We start from the raw sequence: 21046 nt of genomic DNA on the forward strand, positions 1-21046 counted from the left end.
ACCGCGTCTTGCTGCAAGGGTTCTAATTAAACAACCTTCCGCGCAGCTGAGATCAGTTGGCTGAGTTTAGTGGAGACCTCCGCTAAACGCTGGGTCCATCTCCTGGCATCGGCCCCACTGCCGTTCCCTTGGCGCAGGCCCAATCCCGCATGGTCGAGTTCCCGTGCATGCCTCGGCACATGTAAATTGCCGGCAAGCGGCTTCCTGCGAAGCAAGTGACGCGCCCCTCCTACCTCCTTAGACGGACTACCAAAGCGGGATTCTGATGGATTAGAAACTTTGGCGCTTGGGTTTCCAGTCCTCCCAGACCCGTCATTTCCATCCCCTGAGCCTGAAGAGTCGAAATGGCGCCACGGAAGAACTCGCCGTCGACGGCCGCCGAGATTTCGCTGGTGCATCTGCAGAGCTGCTTGGCCAATCTGCCGTCTTCGCTTTCATCGTTGCTCGCCAATGTCAATACTGTACGTCGCCTAATTTGCGTGTCTTGCTCCAATATCTAACACATGACTATCATGCTGTGTAGGCTGCCCAGAATGTCGTCGTTGAGCTCAGCTACCGCGTTCCACCCCCTGCCTCTACTGGCTCCAATGGGCCGGGATCGGCTTCGTCGACAAAATCCATCTATGTTGGGTGGACGGGCATGCCTAGCAGAAGGAGAGTTGCCCCAATAGTTGGGAGGGACGGCATCAATGGCCCGAGGGGCCCACGAGACCAGGAGGTGCCCCTCGTCGAGATAGACGCTACCCTTGCCGCAGCCGTGGGTGTTCGGGACGGCCAGAAAGTGACTGCCACCGTCCACTTTGATCCTCCAATAGCGCATACCGTCAACATCGAGCCCTTGACACCCGAGGACTGGGAGATGATCGAGCTGCACGGCACCTTCTTGGAGGACAATCTGCTGTTCCAGATTCGCGCCGTGCCCAATCCAGCCTATGCTCCAGGGGGGGCCGTGGCTGGTGGCCATCCATTGACGCTATACCTTTCGCAAACCTCCACCGCAACTATCAAAGTTCTCTCGTTGGAACCGTCATTGCCCGCTGACTCACCCTTCGCAAAGATTGCACCGGACGCTGAGGTCATAGTCGCGCCCAAGACGCGACAGAAGCAGCGGAGCAACAGGGACAACAGGAGTGTCGGGGGCACATCGAGGAAAAGCGGCAAAAGCTCAACGAGTACGGCCAGGCGTAGGAGCACAAAGGAGGAGAAGAAGCCAGTTCTATTCTTCAGGGGCACTGACCGGAATAACTGCCAGGAGTGGTTCGACGACGAGGCACCATCCCAAGATTTTAGTGTTTGGGTTGACCGGGATCTCTTGTTCGCGAAGGAACTGAAAGGAGTTAAATGGGTGTCTGTCAACCTTGTGCGCCCTGCCGGTCTTCAGCAGCCTCCAGATCCACAGGCCCAGCCGCAAGAAGGAGACCCGGCTGCCAAACCATCCACCAAGCTTGTCGCCTGTCTTCGGCCATGGGACGAACCGCCTGATGGACAGGCGGCCGCGCTTTCGTCGCCGCTTTGTGCGGCGCTTGGCTGTCAGGGCATAGTTGGTGGTGTTGTCAAAGTCGAGCCCGCTCCCACTCCGTTGCCTAGAAAAATCCCTGATCAAGAAGGGATCCCACGGGATTCGGTGCAGAGACTCAAAATCTACCCATTCATATCGTCAAAGCCTTTGTCCACGTCTGGCCTCAAGTTTGGTGGGCAATCCAAAACCGAGCGGGAAGAAGCAGCGAATCAGGTGAAGCATATTTACGGCGCAGAAGGTAATGGTCTGCTGTTGGGTCCTCTCACAGACGGCCAAGTCCTCGGAGTGCATGATGGGCTGGAGTGTCCTCGAGGATGGGAAGGCGCTCTTGTGAAGTTTGAACCCTCTCAGGCCGGGCCGCAAGGTTCAGGGAAGAAACCGCTGAATTGGATCCTTGGCTCGGAGTGGAAGCTCCCCATTTCCATCCAGCCCCCGATCCCGAAACCAACCTGGTTGTCAGACACTGATACCGACACGGTTCCAGGTTCACCTGATGTCCTTCTTGTCGGCATCGACGCTCTGCTCGAGAAACTCAGAACTCATCTGTCTCATATGTCTTCTGTGCTTCTCACCGGCGGACAAGGCTCAGGAAAGACATCGGTTGCGCAAACGGTTGTGCGCGCCTTGCGGTCCTCTCAGCTCTACCATACGACCTACTTTCCTTGCACCAAGCTCGTAAACGATGAAAGCAGGATATCCAACGTGAAGGAGACGCTCAACCGTTTGTTCATGGCTGCTAGCTGGGGCGCAAGACTCGGCGGCAGAGCCGTTATCGTTTTGGATGACCTGGACCGGTTATGTCCGGCCGAGACGGAGTTGCAAGTAGGCAATGAAAACGGGCGAAGTCGGCAGATTAGCGAGGCAATCTGCTCGATGGTTAGACAATACTGTGGCACGGACAGCAACGTGGTGCTACTGGCTACTTGCCGGAGTAAAGACTCGCTGCATTCTGTCCTCGTCGGTGGACATGTTGTTCGCGAGATTGTTGATTTAAGCGCTCCGAATAAAGAGACGAGGCGGCGTATCATGGAGACCCTTACGAAGCAGGGTTCGGTCGCTCCCGAGGACGTCGAAGTCGCCGACGATGGTGGCAGCCGCCCGACCACCGCTGATGGCAGCGCCACTGATGATGACGGGGACGGCTGGATGGATGGCGGAGTCCACGGGAGCCGAAAGAAAGCCGGAACCAAACCCAGTGGATACATACTTGACGCCAATCTCGACTTCCTCGATATTGCTGGCCAGACAGACGGCTACATGCCCGGCGATTTGATTCTGCTCATCTCAAGAGCGCGCAATGAGGCGCTTAGCCGATCCATCGGCGAGTCGTCCAACCTCGACGCAACATGCATCCGTTTGACCCGTGCTGATTTTGACAAGGCTCTCAAAGGATTCACGCCTGCCTCCCTGCGCAATGTCACACTGCAGAGCTCAACAACCACCTTCTCCTCGATTGGCGGCTTACACGAAACACGCCGAGTCCTCCTAGAGACGCTACAATATCCTACCAAGTACGCCCCGATATTTGCGCAGTGTCCTCTCCGACTCCGCTCGGGCCTCCTACTCTACGGCTATCCCGGATGCGGCAAAACCCTCCTCGCCAGCGCAGTAGCCGGCGAATGCGGCCTCAACTTCATCAGCGTTAAAGGCCCAGAAATCCTTAACAAATACATCGGCGCGTCAGAAAAGAGCGTACGAGATCTCTTTGAGCGTGCGTCGGCCGCCAAGCCCTGCGTGCTCTTTTTCGATGAATTCGACTCGATTGCCCCTAAGCGCGGCCACGACTCCACGGGCGTCACCGACAGGGTTGTTAACCAGCTCCTAACTCAAATGGACGGCGCCGAGGGCTTGTCAGGGGTCTACGTTCTAGCCGCGACGTCAAGACCCGACCTGATCGACCCCGCCCTGCTCAGACCAGGTCGCCTCGACAAGTCCCTGCTGTGCGACTTGCCTACCCTAGAGGACCGCCTCGACATTATCAAGGCGCTCGTCCAAAAAGTCAAGGTTGCTGACGAGGTGTGGGAGTCCGAGGAAGATCTGCTCGAACTGGGCCGGCGCACCGAGGGTTTCTCCGGTGCGGATCTGCAGGCGCTTGTGTCTAACGCCCAATTGGAGGCTATCCACGACGTCCTCAATGACCGGGAACCAGCCGTGAGCACCACCCGGCGCGGCGTCAGCAAGAAACCCGCCAGCTCTTCCACCTCGACCCGCAACTTTGTCCAATTCCGCTATGGCGAGGACAGCCTCGCTCCTTCTCAGGAGTCCGCCCCGCCCCGGACGCGGCAAGCTCAGCTGGCCGAACAGGCCACCATCGTGGCCAAGCTGGAGAGCATCAGGCTCGCGCGGAAACGCGCCAAGCAGCTGAGCAAGACCGCCAATGGCGCTGCTGCCGCGCAGGAAACTGGCGGTCCTGGTGCTGCCGCCGGTAATACCCCAGAGGTGGTTATCCGGTGGGAACACCTGGCCAAGGCGCTCGAGGGCACGCGGGCCAGTCTTAGCGCAGATGAGCGCGCGAGGCTCGCACGGATCTATCGGGAGTTTGTTGTGGGCCGCAGCGGAGAGATGAGGGACGGGCAGGGCAGTATGGAGGTGGGGGGGCGGAGTAGTCTCATGTGAGTGCTGAAGGAGTGATGGCAAGGTGGTGGATCTGGTACACTGCAGTTGTAATCTGTGAGCGTGTACGATTGAAGTAGGTTATATAATGTTGTGAATTGTTGGCTGGAAGCGGTCGTGGTAGCAGTGCGCGGCGTGGGTTAAAAGATTGCTGGTGTTCTTATATAGACCAGAATTGGAAAAGCGATGCACGATAAACCTCACTTTAGATCTGGCACACCATAAATGGTCTTGATTCATCTTCATGTTGTGTACTATTGTTCAATCTAATCGAGCTCCAACCGAACCTACATCAACCGAATCATACCTACTAGTAATCCCCTACCACTCCCCCTATCACACCACCCAACTACTATGTCCATACATCCATCCCAAGGTAATTATCCCACCGCTGCGCGAACGCCCCTTAGGACCTCCAGCATGACAACCTGGCCGCCATACGCAAGATAGACACACTCGGCACTGCCCGCGTCAAGCTCCGCGCCCACCCCTTTTAGACCTGGCTTGACACTCTGCTCATCCTCATCCTCAAGAAGCACAAAACCCCTGGGACGGGCGTCATAAAACGCCGCGGCGCGCTCCCGCGGGAGCCAGTGCAGCCGTATTTCTATGGGCAGGGAGTGCCGTTGCGGGGTTAGGGAGTTGATGAATTTGGGCATGATGGTGATCAGGCCTTGGTGTAGGTGGGTATGTTCGTGCTACTGCTCCTGCTACTGCTACCGGTGGTGGTGGCGGTGGGGAGGATGAGGAATGAGGTGGGTTGGTCAGGGGTGAGCAGGATCTGAGGTCCAGGTGAGGGCGATGGTGGGTAGGAGACACCGGGACCGGGAGAGGAGGGCGTGATAGTTGGGTTTGGAGAGGGATTGCGGGGATGGGCTGGGTCTTGTTTCGGACCCGGACCCGGTTCCGGTTCCGAGCCCGGGGTTGGGATTGAAGCTGGTAGTGCTGTTGCGTCTCCCGCCGGGCCAGTTCCCAGTCCAAGAGTAGTACGACCCTCCGTCGTTTGGTGAGGGTGGTTGATGGACATTTGGACAGGCTCAGGGGGTTCTCTGAGGAAGCTGACTGCTCTTTCCACTGGCTCGCCATGGATTACCATGTTATTTGATTCAGGCCTCAGCGCGGGCTTCAGAGGCTGTAGTGGTAGTTCAGGGGAACTTGGCTGAGTCTCCTGTTCTGCTGGCGGTTCATCTGTCGATGTGCCAGCCGAGTTGCGCTTAGATGCTGCCTGAGACAACAGCAGAGAACTAGCCACCAAGGACATAGACCGAGAGAACGGGAAGATGGCACTTTCGTTCTCGTTTGGGGCGAGCACTCGTCTCGGGTTTGAAGCGGCCATGATACTCTGGAGGGCGACCCTTATTCGGGCCTCTAAGGCACTGTTGAGCTGGGCCTGGAGCTGGGATAGTGATGGGATTGATAGCATCCGCCAGCGGAAATACAGATTGCCATGAGTCCTTGGAATGTAGAATGCGCCATGAAGCTGAATGAACAGGTTACATAGATAACACGCGTTCTTGCTCGAGCATATGATCCGTGGCATTTTGGCAGCGGGATGGAGCTCGTAGTGGGAGACGATTTGCACTTCGGCATGGACCCGCGACCCTTGTTGGACCTTCTCGATTGTTGATGTAAATTCCCGCGTGATGATATCTAGCTTCAAGTTCAGCTTTTTACTAATCGCCTTAGCTCCGAAAATAACCGAAGCCCCATTCTGGCATCGTGAAAGACAACCAGTGAGGCTGCGGTTTGCAGGCAGATTGAATTTGCTGAAGAACTCTGGCTCAGGGGAGACTGCAGTGACGTCTACTTGCTCGAAAATCCCATACGCTTTAGCGGACTTGAGCAGGTACAGGAAGCACTCTTGGTACCTGGCAAGCTTGCTCAAACGGGTGGTAAGGTATTTTTTCGAGCTTGGATCCAGTTGCCTTGTAGTGATCCCTGAGAAGAATTCGTCAAAATTGGTAGTTTTGTTGAGTTGATGACAGGCGCGAATAACCTCCCCGATATGTGATGGCACGTCTCCCGTTTCGCAGGCCTCTAACCTGGTCAAACGCCGCTGCAGACCCGCAGCATCCCGGAGGAACTTTTCAATCGCCGGTCCGAATCTTTTCTTGTCGCCGTATTTTCGGACAGCATCGGCGGCTTGCTGGATCGCTGTGCCGAGAAAGGTCTTGCCTTGCTTGCCGTAATCTGCGCCCAGTCTCTTTGAGCTAATACGACCCAAGATCCGATTCTCGCACATGTCTGAGATAGCATTCAGAATTTGCGGCTCGACCATTGCCGAGTTTTCTGCTCCATTAAACAGTGTAAGTGGAGGACTTTGCAGCAGCCGTCTCTAGTGACACACCGTCATTGACTTGGGCAAGGTGGCTGAATAGGTTCTTGAGCCCGTTTTGGATGCGCTGTAAGATGTCGCTTCCAGACTCCGGACCGGTTTTATTAATAGCAATAACGACTCGAATTCCCTTTCCAATGGCCAATTCCTCAACACAGAGGGCCACAACGCGTGTCGGGTCATCTGATATTCCTGAGATAAAGGCAAGAACCTCGGCCAAGCGTTGCTCTTGCCTGAAGGACAGCAGGCGTCCAGCATCCTTCTCCGTGGACGGCCGGGGGTTGCCCTGTGAAGGAGTAGGAGCTCGAGACAGGATAGATAAGAGTGCAATGTTCTCGGCAAGCTCCTCAGACAAACGGTCCTGAACTGTCGATGTCATCTTGATTGAGCGGCATTACGGCAGTCTTGGGCGGTTAGCCATGGAGACAGCTGATGAAGTGCCAATTGAGGTGCTCCGGCTGCGCGAGCAATGCTGATAACACTTGTCGAAGGGCATTGTCTCGACTCTGTAGGCCCCGGGATGGCTGGTGCGGGGTGTTGCGTGTTTGCGTTCTGCGGACGGCCTCGACGCAGGAATAGAGCTCTTATTCGCCGATCTGCGAGTGAGCCACCAATGCATCCATTTTTTTCTATATGCATTGAGGCCTACAGCCATGACAGCTCCTGCAGCCTCGCCATCATGCAACCCTCCGCCCGTGCAAACAGAGTGAATCGTTCATATCATGATTCGGTAGTTATCCTAGGAACGTGCAAACAGGGAGCCGATATTCTGGGAGAAGTTAGCGTTGAGACGGCCACAGATAGAGATGGCACTCACTGTCCAAGGTCCAATATCTCCTCTTCACTCCTTCCCATTCGCCTTTGCCTGCCTCGGCCAGTTGCGACATGTCAACATCTATTGCTTGCCAATCAACATCAAGGCCAGCGTCAGCAAGGTGCAGTTCAGCGACCTTGGTGTAGACGTCATAGCAGATCTGACGGTCCGCACCAAGGCCGTTGAAGAAGCTAAAGATGCCCTGGCCGTCCAGCAAGCCAGGGATAAACTCGGTGAAGAACATGCGCAACTGCGAGTAGTCTTCACCGAACGTGTCGAAGTAAATCGCGTCGTATGTTTGTCCTTCCTGAAGAAGCTGCTGGCACACGTCCTGCCACTTCCCCTGGTAGACCTTGAATGCACCCGGTTCCGGACCACTTTCTTCCCAGGACGATCCAAACTTGGATCCCGGGCTGGCAATGTGTTCCAATACTCCAGGATGCGCCTCGATGATGTGGTGGCGCGCAGGCCGAGTCTCGGCAAACATGGTATCAATGATGCCCATGCCAAAGCCAATGTTGAGGATCCTCTTCCCGGGCTCCTTCCCCGGCAGCAGGGCGTCGACGCTGCGGCGCATGATATCCGTCTCCCACGCCATCATGACCCCGTTTCCGTCATCATCCACGAGCTTCCCGTCCGAGTACGTCAGTTTCGACCGCAGGTAGGCTTCCGAATCGACTTCGACGGGCTCCCTGTCCCGCCCATTCAAGCCCTCAACGTCAACCAACTCGGGCGCCTCGTCCCCATCCTCCTCGCCGACAATCACCATGCTCTCATCCCCGTTCGCATCGCCATCGCCATCGCCATTGGCATCATTCCCATCCCCCTCCACGACCTCTATCTCCTCCCCATCCACATCACTCCCCAGCTGCTCGTACCCCTCCATGACCCCAAACAACATCTCGGCCCTCACCCCGGCCTCCACACACAGGTTATACAACTCCTCCCTCCCCAGCCGGCGGGCTACGCAACCGGGGGTCTCGTTGCGGTCATCGACATCGTTCCAGATGGCGCCCCACAGCAGCAGTTCGTAGACGGTTTTCTTCGCCCGTTCCAGGTCGGCCGGGTCGTCTTCGTCGGTCGGGGGTCCGCAGGCGCGGATTGCCGCGTGCAGCGGAGTCTCGCGCGTGTTGGGGTCCTGACAGCTCGCCTTGCCGGGAGCGTCGAGCAGTTTCTTGATCGTCTCGATGTCGTGCGCCCACGCGGCCGTCAGGATGCGCTGTGTCTCAGGCGGGCAGGCGGGGGAGATGCGGGACGAGATGGAGTCCAGGTCCGGATCTGAGTTGGGTTGCGAAGGGTCGGGCATTTTGGTCGGTGGGATTGGGATTCGAATGTTTTGTGTTGTTTCCCCTTGATGTTGCCGGGAGCGTTTGATGTGGTGCAAATATTGGGCTTGAATGCCCCGCTACAAAATTCCGCCCCTCATTGCCTGCCCCCTAACAACACCCCCTTCTTCAATCCTTTACAGTCAGACCCGCACATAGCGATTAGGCACATAACGATTTTCGGGGTTTAACGATCAGAATCTGTTTCCCGTCCGAATTTGTATGGGAAATCGTTAGTGTCGGACTATTAAGATAATCGTAAGGATTTCTACTTACTAATACATAGATATCGTCATATTCGGTTGACCTCCAGGCCCTGATGACCCTATATTATATATACTATGGTACCTATAGAGAACCTCCTAAGCTGGTGATGGTCCTAGTGTTTCCATTTTGGGTAAAAAGTGGGTACATTTGAACAACGATAACCGGGGATTAACGATTAAATTGGCCGTTCCGGAGCCAATCGTTATGTGCAGGTTTGACTGTAAAAGAAAGAAAAACAGAAACAACAATTATCCGGCGTTCTTACGGGAGTGTAGCAAAAGCAGTGGATCAATTTCTCCCGACAAACGTCGGAACATCACCAGAGGAGCAGCATCCCCCTGATCGTACGCAGCGCGTTAGTGTAGTCGTCGCTTGCGAGTTCAATATGATGCTTCATTTGCCTATCCGCACCTTCACTACGGTACTGTAATGCTCACACCCATTACATAATGTTACAGTAGTTGATGCTCCGTTACCGACAGTAACGTCATTCGGTGCAGCTTGGGGCAGCTCCAAGCTTCTCGGACCCACAGCTGGCGCAGCTGTGATTGAATTCACCAATGGCAGGGCCCGCTTTTGCAACGTGCCACCTGCCACAACGGTGACCACAGCGATTCCGTCAGAAGCCTCAGCCCCCGTTCAGTGAGATGCGAGCCAGGTCCAGGGGTTCGACCTGGTCTCGTGCCTGTTTTTGCAGTGCTTTTGCGGTTCTGATACCCTTCTGAAAAATATCTCAATGGCAAAAACAACCGACTGGATGCACTGTCGGGCCGTGACGGTGGATCTGGGGCTTCTTGGTGCAGTGTATTTCAAGCCTAGGATATACCTGGCACGCAGGTGAGCCCTGCTTCGCTAACGGTGGCGATCTTGTTGCCATTGCTTCAAGCTTGTTTTTTTGAAGCAGTCGTTCGGGCCCCGCGCACCGCCCGATGCTGATCATTGAAGACCTCAAGACTCGCACCCAGAGTTGGCATTCTACACGCACCCGCATCCGCAATCCCAACTGGCGAGCCCCTCCAGGCGTCGTGGTCATGAAGTTCGGCGAGCAGCTCCGGTCGAGCGTCATCCGCGAGTACCAATGGTACTACATTGACTATGACGGGCTCAAGGCCGATCTCAAGCGGCCCAGCGGTTCCGCTGCACCCGCCGCCGACGACAGCACGAGGTCGAGCAGACTGTCGCGCCGCGAGTGGACCGAGGAGGATGAGAGCCGCTTCGTGAGCAAGCTCGAGGCCGAGCTCGACAAGGTGCACACCAAGCAGCAGGTCAAGGCCATGGAGATATCGCGCCGCATCGCCGTCAGCGAGCGAGAGGTCCGCGATGTCGTCAATCGTTTAAACGAGCGTGGGCTGAGCCAGGACGGACCGAGCGAGGAGGAGTTCATGCTGCTCGAGGAGGACCTGAGCGATATTATTGCCGATGTCCATGATCTCGCCAAATTTGTACAGCTCAATTACACGGGTTTCTACAAAATCATCAAGAAGCATGATGTGAGTAGTAGCTGCCTCTTGTACCGCTGAAGGCTGTCAGGAAAGGAGGTGCTTACACTTTGTAGAAAATGACCGGATGGCATCTGAGACCCGTTTTCGATACTCGTCTCAAGGCGAAACCCTTCTACAAGGAGAACTACGACGCCTCGGTCGTAAAACTGTCCAAGCTCTATGACTTGGTTCGAACTCGAGGAAATCCGGCCAAGGGCGACAGCGCTGCTGGCGGAAGTCAAGCCAACTTCATCAGACACACGACAAAATACTGGGTGCATCCCGACAATGTAACGGAGCTCAAGCTGATCATCTTGAAGCATTTGCCGGTCCTGGTGTTCAACGCGAGCAAGGAATTCGAGGAACAGGACTCGGCAATCACGTCCATCTACTATGACAATCCGGATACATGGGAACTCTACGAGGGGCGGCTAAAGAAGACGGAAGGCGCCGAGGCGATCCGGCTACGCTGGTACGGCGGGATGCAGAGCGAGACTGTCTTTGTCGAGCGCAAAACTCACCGAGAGGACTGGACAGGCGAGAAGTCGGTCAAGGCTCGCTTCTCGCTCAAAGAGAAGAATGTGAACGCCTACTTACGGGGCGATCTTCTCCCCGCCGCGATTTTTGAGAAGGCGCGCAAGGAGGGGAAGAAGTCGGAAAAGGCAATTGCCGAGGACGAGCGGCTTGCACGCGAGATTCAGTGGTCAATTCTCAAGAAGGGGTACAAGCCTGTGTGCCGGTCATTCTACCACCGGACGGCTTTCCAGCTGCCTGCTGACGCGCGTGTCCGCATTTCGCTTGACACGGAGCTCACCATGATCCGAGAAGACAATCTTGACGGGGTACAGAGATCAGGAGACAACTGGAGGCGCATGGACATTGGAGTTGACTACCCCTTCTCCCAACTACCTCCTGGCGATATCGTCAGGTTCCCATACGCCGTTCTTGAGGTCAAACTTCAGACGCAGCTTGGGCAAGAACCTCCCGAATGGGTCCGGCAGCTGATCTCTAGCCACCTTGTAGAGGCTGTGCCGAAATTCTCCAAGTTCATCCACGGAGTGGCTTGCCTATTTCCTGATAGGATAAATCTGCTTCCGTTCTGGATGCCACAGATGGACGTGGACATTCGGAAACCGGCGACGCACGATTTTGGGATCAAGAGGTTAGAGCACTCGACGACAACGTCAATGACAGACGAGGAAGATGATGATGACTACGACTCGGACGAGGAACGACCCGTGTCGGCCACGGCGCCTGCCGGGGAATCGAGCGCGCAGGGGGCGGCGGCGCGGAATGGCCGGGTCCGAGTATTGGCAGCCGATGTCGAGGACCAGACGGTTGACGGAACAACGGGCGACGACACATACATTTACGACTCGGACAATGAGGACGACGAGGACAGATTAGAGGAGGCACGGAGAGTGGGCGGCTGGACATACTACCAAACCCTGCTCTCAACATCGGCAAACGCTGCTGCCAGGAGCACGTGGTGGTTGCTGAAAGCAATGGTGCCGCGCCCGCGGCCAACCGAGGTACCGCGTAATGAGAGACTGCAGTCGCTACTCGGAACGGGCGAGATCCAGCAAAAGAGGTTCAAAGCGCCTAAGGGGAAGAAGATCTATGTACCTGTGCGGGTCGAGCCCAAGGTCTACTTCGCGGCGGAAAGGACGTTCTTGGGTTGGGTAAGATACTCCTACCCGCTACCTGCCTAAGATGCGCTAACCGACGATGCTTGCAGCTCGAATACTCAATCTACATTGGCACCATTGCCGTTACACTACTGAACTTTGGCACTAAACAGGGCCACGGAGCATCGTTTGTCGCGGCCGGAGCGTTCACGCTACTCGCCATCGCCTCGCTGTGCTACGCCGTCGGCATATACCTATACCGGAGCAAAGCCATCCGCACGCGGCGGGTAGCACGGTACTATGATAAGCTGGGGCCTACTGTGCTGTGCGTGGCTCTGTTTGTGGCGGTTGCCCTTAACTTTGCCTTTGAGGGTAAGAACCGGGGGTTGTGGTAATACGGAGCATGTCGCTCACCCCCATCGAGCGACTAAGAAGAAGGGTGCGGAAACACAGTCATATATTTGCTGCGTCGGCCCGGAATGGCCAGCGGGTATCAGAGCGATGGAGTTCATTCGTCCTACGTCAGACTGTAACACTATCAAATCATCACACAAGGAGCTAGATGCATTACCTACTCATGTAGCTGTTATGAAGAAGAGAGGAAAATTCAAGAATGGCGGGTGCCGAGTCAGTCTTAGGCAAGCCCGCACGTTCCAGGCGGAACTTCCTAATCCGCCCGCTGTTTCTCCGCGCCTCTCCCAAAGAGGTAGAGCAGCGTATAGGTTTTCAGCTCGTCATCAAGGTACCGCCCAAGAATCAACGGGTCCGTGATCCCGGGCCTCGACTCGGGCCGGGCGGTTCGGGCCCGCCGCAGCCGAGGAAAGTGGAAGGTTTTCGGAGACATAGAAATACGAAGCGACATCGGCGCCCAAGTTTTGACATCTTGACTCATTGGCTGCAAAATGGCAGAGCAAGCCAGCGGTTCACAGTAATATATTCTTGTGACACTGTTCGATCTTTGTTTTAGATGGTTGTGGCGTCCGCTAAGTCTCTCATTTTCCGTGTCTCACGTGCATTCATTCATTCCGATCGCTAAACTGGTAAAAGTGAGAAAAAGTAAAAGACAAGACATCATGCCGGTCAAGGTCATCAATACCGAGTTTGGGCACTCTATGCCGCCTGAAGAGCCCCATAATATCACCTTTTACATACCTGGTTGGGAAACCGCCAAGGGTCTGCGCCGAGGCGACCAAGCCGTGCTGAGCAGGCTCTCGTCCATCTATCCCCGATTCAGCCCGTGGTGTGAGGTGCGCCAGGTCAGTAGTTCCTTAGTTCTCTGATTCTCTTTCTTTGGAACGATTATCACCATAAACTACAACCGCTGCTGACACCTGAAAAAGCTCTCCAACCTCATCCACAACCACCTCTCCCTCCCAACCACACATGGAACCCTCCTTTTCACCAATCCAGACACCTTCCTCACCGCCAAGCAATTCTCCCGCTCCGCCCTCCGCAAGGACGAACACAAGGTTGCTCCGGAGGACCTGCTCTTCCGTGTCGTCGACATTCCGCTGAACAACCCCTCATCCTCATCCCCCAATGACACTACTACTACTATCATCCGCCTCTTCGTCATCGCCTACCCCCTCGCCCAAGCCCCCGGTGTCGTCGGCGTCTGGCAGAACTATGGCATAGGCATCAGCTCGCGGCTGGCCGCTGCCCTTTTGCCCGCGGTCGAGGCAGGGCGGGTGCAGGCGCTTGATTTCAAGGCTACGGGGGCCGACGATGTGATGCCCGAGCGGCTGCCGGAGGGTCGGTTCCTCCCTGAAGGTGAAGCACATGCAGGGCTGAGGGCGAGGATTGCGGAGTTGGCTAGTCCTTCTTCTTCTTCTGGTGGCAATGTAAGAGAGGTCAAGGTCAAGGAGCAGGATGTGTTCCTGTACCCGACGGGCATAGCGGCTATTTACCGGCTGCATCGCGCGCTGATGGAGGCTAGGGGTGGTGGGCAGGTGGTGATTCTCGGGTCCATATTCCACAATACCTACCATTTGTTTCACGAGAGCGAGGGCGGGTGTGAGCACTTTGGGCGGTGTGATGGGCAGAGCCGGGTGGTTGAGCGGTTGGCCCTGTGGCTGGAAGGGGAGAAACAGGCCGGGAGGAGAGTGGCGTATGTGTTTTTGGAGTTTCCGAGCAACCCGATCCTGGTGAGCGTGGATTTGAAGGCGTTGAGGGGGGTGGTGAGTTGCGCTCTTCTTTTCGTGGATCTTGCCCTGTCATGGAATTTGATGTAGACGATGATATTCAGGCCGACAAGTACGACGTTCCTGTCGTGATAGACGACACCATCGGCTCCTTCTGCAACATCGACGTCCTTCCCGTTGCAGACGTCGTCGTCACCTCCATCACCAAGTCCCTTAGCGGGTACGCCAACGTATGTGGTCTCCCTGCCCCTCTCGATGTCCCTTCAACTCACTAAATACTAACACCTCACCCGCTTTATCGCAGGTGATGGGCGGCTCGGTCCTCATCTCCCCCTTCTCCCGCCACTTCCAGACCCTTAAACAAACCCTCACCACCCAATTCCGCAACGAATACTTCCACACCGACGCCGCCAAACTCCTCTCCAACTCCCAAGACTACCTCGCCCGCTCCGCAATCCTCAACCGCAACGCCCTGACCCTCGCAACCTACCTCCACACGCAAGCCTCTGACAGTACCAGTCCCGTAACAGCAGTGCTCTACCCACCCTTCACCGAGACACACGACAACTACACAGCCGTAATGCGCCCTGCGACTCCAGACTTTACACCCGGCTACGGGTGCCTGCTAGCGGTCGAATTCGAGTCGCTTGCAACAGCACAAGCGTTTTACGACCACCTGTCCGTATTTCACGGCCCGCACCTGGGCGCGCACCACACCCTGGCATTCCCCTTCAACGACGCCATCTGGGGCGTCGACCCCGATGCCGCGGCGTACGCGGCCTCGTACGGCGCCCGGCCTGAACAGGTGCGTGTTAGTGTTGGGTTGGAGAGCGAGGAGGACCTCATCGACACCTTCAAGGCGGCATTGCGGTTCGCCGCGGATGTGAAGCGGCAGGAGCAAGGGGAAAGTGCGGTGTAAGGGTTTTTACAGAGGCAGGATTTGTCGGTGGATGGATGGCTTAGGTAGGAAAGCAAGGGGGTCAAGCGGGGTGGATAAGCTCTAGCGCAAAGCTACACGGAGGGCACATGTTGTTTCAACCAAGCTAGGCATGACTGATCAACTATGCCAGCACGAATAAGGATTCAGAAGACAATCAAGAGATTCCCAGAGAAAGATCCTTTGTGGATTTGATTGTGCTGCCTGTCAACCTACGTGGCTGCGAGAATCAAAAAGACAACGCAGTGGTATCCCCTAAAGCGCCCAGCACCACGCTGGTTACGCTTCCCAAGGTAGATTATCGTCAGCTTGCAAATTGGCCGAAATATCAGGCACATGGCCATGCCCAAAGGCGACTATTTGAAGTTCTCCGGGTGAAGAATGCCATGCATATTTCCTTTCTTGACGCGCTCCAGCGTCAGGGCTGCGATGAGGGCAGCGCCCACGCCGCTTCCGTCCTCAGCAGCCAGGATCTCAATGGGGTCTTCCTCCTTAGGGTCGGTCTTCTCCGGCCAGTCGAGGATTTCACGGAGTGCCTGCGCCCCGCGGGCTTTGAAGTGCGGGTATTTGTTAAATACCGAACCGTCGGCGCCCACGTGACAGTTGTGGTAGCCCTTCTTGAGGCTGATGGCGGCAACGCCGCAGGCCGAAAGGCGGGCTGCGCGCGTGCCAATAAGCTCGGCTGTCCGGCGGATGAGCTCGAGCTCGGGCAGATTGGGAGTAATGTTCAGCTTGGTTTGGAACAGATCCAAAGTCTCGGAGAGATTCTCAAACGGATCCCTGCGCAGGCTAGTTAGCAACATGTTGCATCTGGTGTGTGCAAGTAGAGCTAGAACATACTCCTCAATAGCAGACAGGAACGAAGAGTCCAAGGTATAGGGCCGGCGAAGCTTTGAGATGTCCTGGCCAGCAAAGATGTGGGTATCACTATTGTCATGCAGATCGACCATAACCAAGCGGAAAATTTCTCCAAGATACAAGCCTGCAATCATCTTTTCGAACGATTGCTGGCCAGGACGAGGCGATTGCTGGTCAATCGCCTCGTCGTACGGAGTGCGAGGTAGAACCTTGTGCTCGTTATCGAAGGCTCCCCACTCGCAGTTGATGGCCATTGGCGTCTCAGGAGGGAGATTCAAGTGGGCGAGCTTGGGGATCGAACCGCAGTCCTCGACATACGCGGCATTACAGCCTGTGCCAAAGATGCAGCCAATCTTCATCTTGGGGTCGGTGTATGCAGACGCAATCAGCGTGCCGGTGGTGTCGTTGATCAGCGCAGTCAGCTTGATGGGAACACCCTAGATGTCGGTTAGCCAATTGCTCTAATCAGGCTGGGATAGTCGTACCCGCTGTGCAAGGGCTGCCTCGAACATGGGCACCACATTGTGGCCCTCGACTCCGGCAATGTCAAACCCTTTGGTCCACCGCTGCAAGATGCCCTCGTCAATGTAGTTTTGTGTAGCGGGGTACGAGAAGGTGAAGCCGAGCGGAATCTTATCTAGCTTGGAGGTGTCACCGTGGTGTGTCTCAATGAACTGCATCAGGCAGTCGGCAATGTACCCCCAGAGCTCGTCGGCCTCGCCCGTTTTCAGCTCCTCGGGCATGCGGTACTTGGACTGGATAATGTCGAATTCGGACTTTTGGTCCGTCAAGGTGACCTGGCACACGCGCAGGTTGGTGCCGCCCATGTCCAGGGCCAGGAAGGTTCCGGTCTCGTAACCGCTCGGGTAGGACATGACCCATGTTGGGTTCATGGGCTATCGAATGAGTGAGCAATGCGTTACAGCAAAGCCTCGAGTCTGTGGCACCAGGTGACTTACAATGCTCCCCCCCGCAACGCTCAGTCCTATGATGGCGGTTTAGTCAAAGGCCCCTGCTTCTCCTGCAACGAGCCCACATAGCCACTCACCCTTTTCAAGCTCTCCTATAAAGTGATGCGTGATTTCCTTGAGCTTTGCAGTGTCGACAGTAAACAGCTCCTCAAGGTGCTTGATCTCTTTGAGGAGGTCCTTGGGAGCATCGGCTAGCGAGCCTACTGCCATGGTTAGCAGATGAAGGGCACTAGGGCGCGCACGCCTTGCCCTGCCGGCTGGATTGTCCGCTGGTGTTGTGGTGATGGAAGTGAGAATGAGAATGCACTGTGGAGAGAGGAGAGGGTCGGTGGTTGGGATGGTAAAGGTTTCTCAGCTTTCCAAGTGGCGCCATTGTAGACTGATCAGGTACCTGATCGAAACCCACAGCAGTGCAGGCCCGTTAAGTAGTTCTACAAAGCTCTAGTGATGTTTGATGCCAAGCATCGGGCAAGGGTGGGGATCATGATCGGGCTGGTTGTGCAGGACGTGCGGAGCGGGAGGAGGGATGTGTGATGTCACTGAGCGCTTCTTGGCTATACAGTCTTCGCCCGTCAGCAGCCGCGGCTTCTTTTGGTCGACGTTACTCTGGTATTGTACCCTCCCGTCGGATGGCACGCGACACATGGACAGCGGCCGATCGCGGCAGGGAGCGTTGACCTTTGTCGCCCATTGGCATGCTGACGCTGTCTGCATCGCCGGCAAGAGGCGTCCAGACAATGGCGAACTAACGGGCTGCGAAGTGAGGGGTGTCGCAAGAAAATGGAACTCAATTCATCCCAGTCGTACGTACCGGTACCTTTCCTAGAGGGCGGCGGCTTAGGTCCGAGGCCAACCATTGTTCGTTGTGGTAGATGGGTGTTCGTGAGTTTACGTGGTTGAATTCTCTGTTTGATAACCTTTCTTCGCCATAAGCTGAGTTAGCGGTGCTGAGTGAGGTTTCGAAAAGTTGTTTCTTCTTCCGCACCGGAATCGCGGTCGAAATATGTCAATCGACCAGAGAGGGACCTCAAATCGAAAAGCAACACAGGGATAATAATCGCTGCTCCACCAGCTCCATCAGTAAGCAACCGATAAACGACCCCGCACTAGCCCATCCTGCCCAGGGTAGGGTTGCCAAAGATGCTTAAGAGCACAATGCACAGGCCATTTCACAGGTGAATTTGCTCTTGACTCACGAGATGAAGGGAGCTAGCATGGATGAGACAAATATAAGGCACTTTCCTTTGAAATCATATATGCCTGTTCATAAAGGAAGAGTGACAACGAAAATCAGCAGCTATTGGCAACGAGATGGTGTTTCATGTCGATGGAAACGCCCGTCTGGGTATCCGTACAAAGGTATTCGTATGGATTCTCGACATAAGGTCAATAGACATCGAAGCATTCGCAAGGAAACTCGCAAGGCATCGAAAGAACCCTTGAATCACATTCACACTGCGTATCAACCTGGAAGTTGCCCGTCACTCCAAGAGAGATGCATTATTTGAATTATGTAGCTAGGCTGTACGGATGTACTCCGTACCTATGGGTCTTCCAGGATACATATCGAGGCGAACCAGTCATTCGGAAGCGCGGCGCTGATTCCTCCGAAACTGCCGAGCCCAGGCGGGAACTCCGACAAGGGTCTTTGAGCAACGTAACGCTTCTCGAGAAAGCCACGGTGATGGTCCAGAAGGGTGCGTCTTGACGGCCAAACCTCGTAAAGCCCCCAACCCTTTCAACACTTCTTCAATTGCAGGCGCGGAAGGTCCGTGACCTTCTTGCCGTCTCGCCCTTCAAGATGAAGACATCAGCTGTCTTCTCGACCTTCCTCTCGCTACTTTCACTTGCTTCGGCCGCGAGCTCAGCCAGGGATAGCTCCACCAGCACAACGCTCCCAGCAACATTCAAGCCGCCCCAGGTCTTCAAGAACCTCAACCTCGTCCATGTCATCTCGGCCGAGAAGAACTACCTCAAGGAGAGCATCAATGTGTTGATAGAGAACATCGACAAGGCGCCTCAAGATGAATATTTTCTGCCGTTCACGGCCGACCAAATGTCGCGGCTAGGAGGGGTAGAAGTCAAGGATCGCAAGGACGCAACCGCTGGGCTGTTTGTCGCCGAGCCTGTCGAATTCGACCAGGAAAGGTGAGTTGACAGGTCGGGAGAAAGTTCGTGCCTTCATCAGTCTGACCGCCCGCAGCGACATTCAGTATCTCCGCATCCGACTTCCGAAGCCCCTTGCGCCCGGCGCGCAGCAGACACTCGGCATCAACTACTACCTTCTCAAGGCATACAGCCCCCTCCCAGTCGCCATCAAGCAGGAGGAGCAACAGTATCTCACCTTCACCTTCTCGGCCTACTGCCCCTCGGCTTACACCACCACGAAGCAAAAGACGGACGTCAAGTTCCCGTCAAGCAACATACCCGACTACACCAAGCTACCCGGGAGTGGTGATATCCAGGAATTCCCTCAGAAGCAGGGATCCAAGCTTACATATGGCCCATTCGACGAGAAACCCGCCGGCGCGGTTGAGCCCGTCCGCGTCCGCTTCGAGTTCAACAAGCCCGTCAACCACGTCTCGCGTTTGGAACGGGACATCGAGGTAAGCCATTGGGGCGGAAATGTGGCCTTTGAAGAGCGGTACACGCTGTATCACCGGGGTGCCAACCTGTCCTCGCTCTTCAACCGGGTCAAGTGGCAGCAATCCCAATACTACCAGCCCACGACCTTTGCTCTCAAGGAGATTAAGTTCCCTCTGCGGGTGGGTAGTGTCGACGCTTACTATTACGACGTGATCGGCAACGTCTCGACATCACGCTTCCGGAGCAACAAGCGAGAGGCCCTCCTCGAGATCAAGCCCCGGTACCCTGTGTTTGGTGGCTGGAAATATCCCTTTACGATCGGTTGGAACTCGGATGCAAAGAACTTCCTGAGAAACACGGCTACGGGGGGGTTCGTGCTAAACGTTCCTTTTCTCGAAGGCCCCAGGCAGTTGGAGGGTGTCGAGTATGAGCAGGTCGAAGTCCGGGTCATCCTGCCCGAAGGCGCTGAGTATGGCGAGCCCCTTTCGTCCCCTGATTTAATCGACCAGCTGCTGACAGTCTCCAGGAACGTTAAATACCATACATCGATTCCAACCTCATCCATTACCGAAGCTGGCGTTCAGATCCACAAGACCTTCCTAGACACAATCGGCCGGACAGCTCTCGTCATCAAGGCACGCAATCTGGTGGACGACTTCAGGGACCGGGAGTTGATTGTGTCGTACGACTACCCCTTCATGGCCAGTTTCCGGAAGCCATTGGTCGTGTTCGGCAGCGCAATTGCTGTGTTTATGAGTGTCTGGGCGGTGGGCAATGTAAAGTTGGACTTTGAAACCAAGAAATAAATCGGCGGGTGGGTACAATATAAAAGGGTAGGACTTTCTATTTTACATGTATATCTTATGTTGCTGCTAGGGTTTGAAAAGGACATGATGGTTGATTACAAGATGAGTGTACTGTACATACACACGTGTCTTGCTCTCGAGGCAGTTTGGACTTGGATGCTGAGATGCAGTGGACCGCAGGCTGAAACGTCGTTGAGAGGGCGACGATCTAACACTGAAAATCAACATTCAAAGGTCCGATGGTGTAGTTGGTTATCACGTCAGTCTAACACACTGAAGGTCTCCAGTTCGAACCTGGATCGGATCATTATTTTTTCTCTTCCTTTCAAGGACCACTTCGTGGAATCTTTTTTTGGGTGTGGTTTCTCGATCTGTGAATGCCCATAATCCCAGATGCTCTGATACTATAAGCGGGAATTATGCAGATCCTTGGCAGTTTTCTCCGATCTTGTTGGTATACACCTCACCGGAGCTTTCAGTATCGATACATCTACTTACAACCATGGAGTAACAGTGGATGCCCGTTACACGCGGCAGAGGTGGCATGACGTCGGTTCTAGACTGTTCCCGACTGGCCCCTCGAGTTGCAAGCCTCAGGAGAGATACAATACGAGCATCTGCACCCACCAGGGCTACTGGGTTCATGTATTGCGATTGGTTCCTTGCATTCCACAGCCGTATATGTACAGGATCGAATGGTCCCTACATGCGTCACACCCAGCTGCAGTGTGAGATGACGGGCCAAGCTTGGAAAGAGTGAGGCTT

General features: G+C 55.3%; 7 protein-coding genes and 1 non-coding gene across 8 annotated transcripts; 5 read left to right on the top strand and 3 right to left on the bottom strand.

Annotated features, from left to right (window-relative positions):
* Positions 1-170: 170 nt before the first annotated feature.
* N656DRAFT_723906 (AAA-domain-containing protein) lies at positions 171-4331 on the top strand. The gene is made up of 2 exons (XM_064812523.1): positions 171-461; positions 524-4331. The coding sequence occupies exons 1-2, from the start codon at positions 345-347 to the stop codon at positions 4133-4135; spliced, it is 3729 nt and encodes a 1242-aa protein (XP_064674063.1). The 5' UTR covers positions 171-344; the 3' UTR covers positions 4136-4331.
* Positions 4332-4801: 470 nt separating this feature from the next.
* Positions 4802-6807, bottom strand: N656DRAFT_692707 (uncharacterized protein; the record flags this gene model as incomplete). The annotated part of the gene is made up of 3 exons (XM_064810663.1): positions 4802-5014; positions 5226-6421; positions 6480-6807. Coding segments are annotated over 3 exons (1737 nt in total), but the record flags the coding sequence as incomplete, so codon positions are not given.
* Positions 6808-7201: 394 nt separating this feature from the next.
* N656DRAFT_701544 (arginine N-methyltransferase 2) lies at positions 7202-8587 on the bottom strand (the record flags this gene model as incomplete). Its single annotated transcript, XM_064810953.1, has 2 exons — positions 7202-7236; positions 7285-8587. 2 exons carry the CDS (start codon positions 8585-8587, stop codon positions 7202-7204), a joined length of 1338 nt encoding a protein of 445 aa, XP_064674065.1.
* Positions 8588-9904: 1317 nt separating this feature from the next.
* N656DRAFT_701752 (SPX-domain-containing protein) lies at positions 9905-12377 on the top strand (the record flags this gene model as incomplete). The annotated part of the gene is made up of 3 exons (XM_064810970.1): positions 9905-10363; positions 10429-12036; positions 12093-12377. The coding sequence occupies 3 exons, from the start codon at positions 9905-9907 to the stop codon at positions 12375-12377; spliced, it is 2352 nt and encodes a 783-aa protein (XP_064674066.1).
* A 218-nt stretch (positions 12378-12595) lies between these two features.
* Positions 12596-15230, top strand: N656DRAFT_834362 (PLP-dependent transferase). The gene is made up of 4 exons (XM_064818717.1): positions 12596-13238; positions 13323-14159; positions 14228-14353; positions 14428-15230. The coding sequence occupies exons 1-4, from the start codon at positions 13056-13058 to the stop codon at positions 15040-15042; spliced, it is 1761 nt and encodes a 586-aa protein (XP_064674067.1). The 5' UTR covers positions 12596-13055; the 3' UTR covers positions 15043-15230.
* Positions 15231-15416: 186 nt separating this feature from the next.
* N656DRAFT_794800 (uncharacterized protein) lies at positions 15417-17099 on the bottom strand (the record flags this gene model as incomplete). The annotated part of the gene is made up of 5 exons (XM_064817335.1): positions 15417-15840; positions 15901-16355; positions 16404-16814; positions 16878-16903; positions 16967-17099. 5 exons carry the CDS (start codon positions 17097-17099, stop codon positions 15417-15419), a joined length of 1449 nt encoding a protein of 482 aa, XP_064674068.1.
* Positions 17100-18580: 1481 nt separating this feature from the next.
* N656DRAFT_774776 (Ribophorin I) lies at positions 18581-20604 on the top strand. The gene is made up of 3 exons (XM_064814337.1): positions 18581-19037; positions 19093-19944; positions 20002-20604. Exons 1-3 carry the CDS (start codon positions 18691-18693, stop codon positions 20279-20281), a joined length of 1479 nt encoding a protein of 492 aa, XP_064674069.1. The 5' UTR covers positions 18581-18690; the 3' UTR covers positions 20282-20604.
* Positions 20515-20588, top strand: N656DRAFT_t15. Its single transcript has one exon. It is a non-coding gene; the product is annotated as a tRNA-Val (tRNA).
* Positions 20605-21046: the final 442 nt, after the last annotated feature.

Source organism: Canariomyces notabilis (assembly GCF_033297395.1).
Source record: "Canariomyces notabilis strain CBS 508.74 unplaced genomic scaffold N656scaffold_2, whole genome shotgun sequence".
In the NCBI taxonomy this organism is placed as follows: Eukaryota; Fungi; Ascomycota; class Sordariomycetes; order Sordariales; family Chaetomiaceae; genus Canariomyces; species Canariomyces notabilis.